Here is an 8,493-nt window from a genome sequence, read left to right on the forward strand (position 1 = left end):
CTTTCTTCTAGCTATTTCATATTAGTATCTTATGAAAAATACAATAAATAAATCACAATGTATATGGCCCTTTGACTAAGGAAAAATAAGTGTGCTCTGAAAGGGACGAACAGATCAAAAAAAAAAAATGTTGGAGTTCATTACTCTTTTAAGACATTTTAACTAAATTGATGATTAAATACTTAGATGTGAAAGTTTGTAGGACTAAATTTGTTTTACCAAGTTCATATGATTAAATGTTTGCTTAGAAATGACATAAGTTGACCGTTTTTAATAAAATAATACTACCTGGAATTTTATATTTATAAAAACATTAGCATAATTAGAGTTTTGTTAAGTTGATGTACTTTTTTTTATGAAGTTCTGGGATATAAAAGGTAATAGAAAACGAAATAAAAAAAGGGATAATTAATTTATTAGTATTTATATTTTGATAAAAACACGTCCTTTATTTTTAAAATAGACACGGTAAGGTTCCTGATTTCCTGATAAATTGTTTAGTAGTCTATTTATTTGTCAATTTGGATTTGATTGTCAATTTGAATTTGAATTAAAATCCATTTAAAATAAAAATGTTTTTTTATTCTGTTTATTAATTTGAATCTGTTTGTTAATTTGAATTTGAATCAACATCTATTTAAAATAAAAATGTAATACTAGCTTTTACCACAATAATAACAAAACTAGCAGAAACATCTTTCACCATCATCCATCCTGAATAAGAGGATTTCTTTCACCATCATCCATCACTGAAGCAGTTGTCTGTTGAATAAGAGGATTTCCACCTTCAATTCGAATAGGAAAAATGAGCATGAGTGATTCGATTATTGATTAATTCAATCATTTCTCTATTTTTGTGTGAGCATAAGTTGTGAGAGAAAACATAGAGATTTGAGTTGCTTTTAACTGATAAATAGTAAAAAGTAATTTAGTCATTTCCGAATTCAAAAACGGTAAAAAAATCTAATAAACAGACGGAAGGATTAAACAGTTCACCGAAAAAAAGATAAGAGACCTTACCGTGTGTTTTTGAAAAGAAACTTTTAATCAAAATATAGAAACTAATTACAAAAGACGCATGCGAAAAGTGTGATTCTGTTTTTTAAAAATTTAGCGTTTTAGAATTAGGGGTATGTGCTCTTTATTCCGCTAGCCACCTGGTACCATAAGTAGATCACATACCCATTTATTCAATTTCTTCTAAATATTGTTTTCCTGAGAGATAGAATTGAATTCCTCCACAAGTTCTCAAAATAAATGTCTTCAAAGCATGGGTGAAAATGAAAAGCAAGTATAAACCACCCATAACATTCACAACTTGTTCATTCTTCCTGTCATTAATTAATTGTAATCTAATTGATCTCACCATATCTTTATATCACAAGGTAACATGTTTTTTAATTGATTTGGACTTGGAAGAACAGAAAACAAGGGCAGGATTCAATAAATATTAAGAAACAAGATCTTTGATCAAAATTTTACTCGGATCAAACAATGTTGATCTACATTTCATTGACAATGACATCTTTCATGACATGAGCACTCTCTAGTCCCTCCAGGAACCAAAAGCCAAAATCAGAACTAGACAGCAGGTAGGTTGCACACTCCTTTTTAGTAGCGTTTTTGCATTTAGTATCCACTCGTGTCCGTCTGAAGGCTATTTCAATATAGGACAGTAGTCAATCGCTCATATCATCACCTCCCTCAAGATCACTTACTCCACCATATGACCCGTTTTCTTCTTGGCCATCTTCATCAGTTTCCATGCCCTCTTCAGATTCTTCCTCATCATCTTCATCGCTTTCATCTTGGTAGATAACTGGAATTACCTTTTCATCTTCTGACGTATCTTCAACTACCTGCTTATATAATACCACATCCACCAAACAATGAATAAAACATCTCTAAGTCACAATGGTCCAGTAACTGTACAATATATGTAACCGTACCCCTGCGTAAAACGAGTCCAGGCAACTTGATAGTTGAAGAGCCTGTTGGAAAGTTGAGTTTCTTGACTCAATAACCTGTCACAGTCATACAGATGGAGTTATGCTTAGATCAGTATGGAACCGAAGCCCCGCATTACTAATTGTATTCGATTTTCAAATCTATTAGATTGGATTGTCTACGGTATTTGACATATATGATCTAATATGCATGATTCAGAAGGCAACAGCGCAAGAAAGAATGGAAGTGCGATCAGCTTTATATAGATAAAATGGTCTCTGTTATGCTGAACACATCCTGGAAGTTCACCGATCTCACCTGATATAAAGTGTTCAAAGCAACCAAAGAAGATTCCTGGGACATAATTTTACTTGCATGTTGAAGAAGTACACTTCTTAACCAAGGAAGAGCGCATGCCAATATTGCTCCCCTGCAATACATGGAAAGCTTGAAAATGAAGAAATGCATAAACATCAAAAGAAGAATTATACATAGCGGTTACCAGTGAGCTTGCCAGACAAACTGTCATTACCTTGAATCTATTATAGTCAAAAGAGAATGCAGAAGCTTGCCAACATGAGTTGGACTAAGCAGCGAAACTGAATTAGCAATAACCTGTGAAACACGAAATTTTCATGTTAATCAACCAAACATATAGCAGTTGATTAATAGCAGGGGTCATTTCTAACAAGAAAAGGAGGAAAAACCTTGTCATCTTGAGTATACAAGCAATCTAGTAGAAGGGCGCGATCTTCAGCATGCAATGCCTGCTTAAGAAGAATGTTAACTGAGTCTGCACTAGGAGGCTTTGCTTGAGGGGGTGATTCTTGTTTCTCGTGGCTCTTGCTCTTCTCACTACTATCTAGCAAATTTAAACTTGAAAGTTTTTCACCCATGGTTGGCTCATTTAAATCATCTTCAACTAGGACACCGTCCATTGCTTCACCATTATCTGTCCAAACACCAACAGAGCAAATGCACAATCATGTTCTAGCATTCTTTCATGTGTTTATCAGCATGAATGTAATCACGAGACATAAGAAGTAAGAAAAAGATAGCCACAGCACTGAAAATATTATGTAACATAAAATTAAATGTCCTCATCACCAGGAAAATGGAAAGCTTGAGTCCCGTAATGCATTTATTCTACCAATCTGCACTGGCCTTACTGTTTCTTTATGACATCCTCTGAATCAGAACTAAGTTCTCTCAGGGAAAAGGTTTAGGGTCTAGAGCCAAACCAATTTCTCGCAAGTCTATAACACACTCTTCTCTTTTCCCTCAGATAAAAGAAGCATGTATTAGAGAAAGAAAGAGAGACAATAATTTGAATAGAAAGATGTTCCATATGCTCTAACCTCTACAGATTGGAACAGTATGAAAAATGAAAAAGAAACTCGAGTAAAGCATATCAGTTAGACCAGAAGATAAGAACAGAATAAATCATCATGATTTCTAAACAATTAGGCTTCCTGTCTACAATGCTAAGCACATCCATGTTACAAAAGAGGACCCTGAAATACTCATTTGCTAATAGGCCAAATTCATATTAGCAACGTGGTAGAGTATCAAGAATTTTTTTCAATTGAATACTTTGACTCAACTAAGACCTTCAAATGATAAAATGACATAATTGATGCAGGAGAAACAATAAAAATTCTCTTAATCGTTCTCATATCCAAGATCTTCCATAAAAACCAAATACCATCTGTATCAAACTCCAATGAAGTCAAAGATCTCAACATTTGTACATCAGTCGTCTTAACCTTTTACTTCATTCATCTTCGTCCTTAGGTTCTAACATCATTAAGCGACATTTATCTCATATGGACAAATAACATTATTTGGTTCCCTATAATGGCAACAGATGATGATGTCAAATTCAGCTACAATATACAATTTAATTGATTAAAGGAGATTGAGCTGAAGTGGATTCTAATTTCATCTAGTCGAAGATACAATGAGGATATATATCCTTTCTTTGAAAATGATTAAAAAATAAAACATTGTTACTTTTAGTTTGTATTCAGCAGTTAGCTACACAATAAATGACGGTAACCTCAATAAAAATGAAAATAGATATTTAGAATTTTGCAAGAGCCTAGAATTAATTCGAACTAATAGTTAAGCAATACCAGTATCAACATCTGCTTTGTCAGAAGGATCCATATCAGCTGCACTTCGTTTCTTCTTTGTCTTTTTACTTGGGGTTGAGGCAACTGTTGTTCTTTCCAATGCCAAATCAAGTGCATCTGTAGAAAAGAAATTTCTCACATTATAATGAACACTAAGCTGATAAAGATTACATGATTTAGTGTCATTGATTCATTTTGGGTAAGCATTATGGAAGAAGGCATAATAGGATCAAGAAGGGAAATCGAGCTAAGATAGGAAAAGAGGATAATGAATTAATGAATTATTTCAAATCTGAACTACTCTTTAGCATAATAATTTCACATACAGTCATGTCAATATATCAGGCCATAAAACATTGAGAAACATAATTTTAATATATGATATTCTTCAAAGGTGCACACACACACACACATATATATATATAATATTATATATCATAAAACTCGGAGAGAATATATAACAAAGTTATGTTCATGCTTAGTTCCTACCTGCAACCATCAAATTTCATTGAGTATTAATTAATCTTCTCATAAGTCAACCACAAATGCATATTAAGAAATTATGCGTAATCAGTCAATCTGATCAGGAAGACAGAGCCACATATTACTATATGCTAGATACTTTCATCATGATCACCATATATAATATGAATCAATTTTTCTTGTTGAAGCATGAAAAAGGAATCTTTAGGTTTTCTTCATTAAGAAAATGTTATTTCTTCATCTTTTTCTCCATTTGAGGAAAAATAATGCATTCTGAAAAATTCCATGATAAATGGAGCAACCCCAAAAGAGTCCTTGACTTTCTGTATTATTTATATAACAAAATCAAACAGCAAGATAACGTTACTTACAACTATGGTCAAATTAAGAAAAAACATTGTACATTTCAACACATGAATTTCAGTGTACCTAGCTAACAAGCGCGATTGTGTGTTAGTTTATTCATTTCATGGGTCTACGAGTTTGGGTTTTTGATGTTTTACACTAGATATACTTTCGGCTAATTCCCGTCCCTTAGTCTGAAAGGGGAACAACGAGCCACAAATCTCAAAGGGGAAAAGAGGATACTGCATGGTAAAACAAAATGAAGAGTCAAGACAAATGGAGAAAAATAAAATCAGCACAAAAAATTCATGAAAAAGTTTGACACACTAAAATGAGATAACTCATTTTCATCTAGCAGCAAGCAACTACAATTAGACAATTCTTATTCATCCATCCATTAGCAAGCAATACAGCAAAGAATAAAAGAAGGGAAGATCATAAAATGCATCATACCTTTCCTAGGTGTATTCATATATTCCCTGACAAGCTCAGTCTCATCTGAAGCGCGCACAACAATATTCTCCCCAAAATTATTGACATTCACTTTACGAAAATTTGGAGAATATATGGAGCCAAAAGCAATAAGAACAATCAACTGTTCTTCCTCTGTATAATAAAATCTAGCAGCAAAAATTGAGATGTCACTCTTCTTGGAATGTTCATCCATCTGCTGGTTTAAATTTTTGTAATGTTCTACTGTGATTTTTGTTGGACTAACATCATCTTCAGAGATTGTTTTCAAGTTCCAAATATACACTACTCCAGAATCAGAAACTGCTAAGATAGTAGCATCTTCACTTTCTATAATCTTATTATAGCAGTTTAATGCTAATGGAGGATGTTGCATCAACAGAACAGGCCCACGAATCACAGTTTTAGAACGACAATCGCACCTCCAAACACGAAGTTGTTTCTCTCCAACACCTGATGTAACCATGGTCTCAGCCCTATTAGATACAGCAATATGCTGCACGGGACCCTATATGATAAGAAATGAAGGACATCAATGCTTTAAACCATATATGCAACATAATCATTCATCAATCCATAAACTCTCATGTACCAGGTCATTGGGTAGCCTCAAAAGCTCTTGTCCGTCATCCAAGCTCAAAATCCGTGCCTTACTACTGGCTATAGCCAACATTTTCTCATCTGGTACATTTGAAAGAATAAAATATATTGTGGATGTGAGAGAAAGACATCATGTATCAAACAGGAAAAACTGATCAATATAGCACAGCAGAGATTAAGAGGACTCTTTACCATTAGAAAAAGCTATAGCAGAAATGGACTTTTTGAATGCTTTGAATTGCAGTAACAGTTCTCCAGATTTTGTTTTCATCTCGCATGCCTTTCCATTAGTACCGATAATACGAAGCCTGCGGCCTTCATTCGCGAAAGCAAGACCAATGACTCCACTGCATAAGTAATGTATCTTTTGTCAATTTAAGTTTTACCTTCAATTTGATTCGGCGAGAAAATATATCCCTATAGAAGGATTTTTTCTTTTCAAATGTCACTTTAAGCAACTAGCTTTTTATTGCAAAAATGTAATTCAAATGCATTAGAGTTGTACCACGCATGGCGTCTACTGGATTCCCACTTCATTTTACCATTATCATCAACCGTAAAGAGTTGGATGTCTCCATCACTTGTGCCGAGAGCAACCATGACAGAACCTCCTTTTTTCTGCTAAAAGTAGAAACGAAATTTGAAAAATAATAATCATATAACGATATATGAACAAAAAGAAACAAAACTAAAAGAAAAGACAACCTAAAAGGCTTCTGTTGGGATCGTGTACCTTCTTTTCAACAAAAGTACATGCCATACATGAATAACTAAGGAGACTGCTATCGGACCGCTTCCACTCTGCCAATACAGACGCATTGCTAGTATTCCATATCTTCCCAATAAATAAAAAAATAAAAAGCCAATCATTAATATAAAAAGCCATACTAGAATGTCTGCGTAGCAGAATAAATAAGAAGCGAACAGCCATGAATAGTGACGATTCCAAACAGTAAACAATCTTGAATTACTTCCTAAAACTCATGATGAGTATAATTCAACATTGACAATATCAGAAGTCGTGCAAGTCTTCAGGGAGTGAAAAGAGAGCTTACTTTAACAATTCCTTCTGGAAGTAAAATGGCGAAGTAAGGACCACCGAGAGTGAAAGACGTAATCAGAGACTTGAATTTGTCTTTTTCCATTGAAGAGGGTTTTCAGCTCCGGAATGGTTTCAGAAGGAGAAATCGCAAAGAGAAGGAAGAAGAAAAGATTAGGGTTTTGGGTTTACTAAATTATTGGGGGAAGGGGGTTCAAAAACCGAACCGAACCGAAATAACCGACCGAACTAATGAATTTCGGTTTTTTCGGTTCGGTTTTCGGTTTATTAGGTTTGATTTTGGTTTTAAATATTAAACAATGGTTAAGGTGCAAAAATACCCCTAACGTCTAAAATGGTGCAATTTTACCCCTAACGTTTATAGCAAGAGCAATTTCACCCCTAACGTTGATAATTTGGGTCAATTTTACCCTATTATAAAACACATATATTTTTGTTTCTTATTTTGCACCAATTGCATATCAATTCGTTCTAAAACAAATGATTTCATGTTTTTTTGTAATTTAATAATAGAATTGGAGATTAATATTTATAAATTTGATGAATTTTTTGATTTTTTTGTCTAATTCGTACAAAAGACGTATAACTTTTTTTATTTTATTTGTTATTTTTTTCACATCCCTATATGTTTGTGATTTGTTATAAAATGACGCACTTGTAAAGTGTAGATACAAGATTCATGATCGAGAAGACAGTTTGATGAATTATTTTTCAAATTAATCCAATTTATCAACGTTAAGGGTAAAATTACACCATTTTAGACGTTAGGGGTAAAATTGCTCCTGACCCAAAATGTTACGGGTATTTTTGCACCTTAACCCATTAAACAATATGAGTAATATCGGTAGGTTCGGTTTTTATGATAAAATAACCGAATTAGCCGAACCGACCGAAATATACATTAATTAGATTTATAATTTAGGTAGAGATTTTATATGATCGAGACTTTCCATTTTCTTCTTACCATCAAAAGAATGTAACTATTTATAAATTTTTTAGGGTTAATTACAAAAAAAGTACTTTGTGGTTTGACCGATTTGCGATGTGATACATGTGGTATTTTGTTTTGCAAACACAACCATATGGTTACAAAATTTTACATGTTCTTTTACTTTGCCAAATTTGGCCGATAACGACCTCAAAATAAAAATTTTTAAGAATTAAACTTGTTTGGTATCATATTTACTATGGAACCATATTATCAATTTTTCAAAATCATTATTTTTGGAGTTTTCTTTCTCTAAACATTATCTTTCTCTCTCACAAAAAAAACAACACCTAGATGACCTCAAACCTAAAAAGTTGAAAAATTAAAGTTGTTTAAAATATTATTTAACTCTTGAAAATTTGTTCTTAAAAAAAAACTCTTGAAAATTTTCATTTCGAAGTCGTTATCAATCAAATTCTGACAAAGTAAACTCAAATGTAAAATTTTGCAAACCACATGGTTGC

General features: G+C 33.0%; 1 protein-coding gene across 2 annotated transcripts; it reads right to left on the minus strand.

Moving 5' to 3' along the window:
- Positions 1–1,418: 1,418 nt before the first annotated feature.
- LOC136223532 (uncharacterized) lies at positions 1,419–7,187 on the minus strand. Of its 2 annotated transcripts, none has more exons than XM_066011587.1 (12): positions 7,037–7,187; positions 6,715–6,816; positions 6,487–6,599; positions 6,174–6,328; positions 5,974–6,062; positions 5,364–5,889; positions 4,083–4,199; positions 2,655–2,899; positions 2,480–2,562; positions 2,266–2,377; positions 1,950–2,024; positions 1,419–1,859 (listed from the first exon to the last, which is right to left on the minus strand). In XM_066011587.1, the coding sequence occupies exons 1-12, from the start codon at positions 7,124–7,126 to the stop codon at positions 1,680–1,682; spliced, it is 1,887 nt and encodes a 628-aa protein (XP_065867659.1). In that variant the 5' UTR covers positions 7,127–7,187; the 3' UTR covers positions 1,419–1,679. The 2 variants fall into 2 exon arrangements, with proteins under 2 accessions (XP_065867659.1, XP_065867658.1); XM_066011586.1 differs by having other exon boundaries at positions 6,487–6,602.
- Positions 7,188–8,493: the final 1,306 nt, after the last annotated feature.

The sequence above is a fragment of the Euphorbia lathyris genome, chromosome 3, assembly GCF_963576675.1.
Source record: "Euphorbia lathyris chromosome 3, ddEupLath1.1, whole genome shotgun sequence".
NCBI lineage: Eukaryota > Viridiplantae > Streptophyta > Magnoliopsida > Malpighiales > Euphorbiaceae > Euphorbia > Euphorbia lathyris.

What these genes read in the sequence shown, in the direction of transcription:
- LOC136223532 (XM_066011586.1), bottom strand. Translation starts at nt 7,126, where the DNA reads ATGGAAAAAGACAAATTCAAGTCTCTGATTACGTCTTTCACTCTCGGT. An exon ending in TTCCAGAAGGAATTGTTAAA is followed by an intron (nt 6,817 to 7,036) that starts GTAAGCTCTCTT and finishes TTTATTGGGAAG; the next exon opens with ATATGGAATACTAGCAATGC. An exon ending in GTACTTTTGTTGAAAAGAAG is followed by an intron (nt 6,603 to 6,714) that starts GTACACGATCCC and finishes TTCTACTTTTAG; the next exon opens with CAGAAAAAAGGAGGTTCTGT.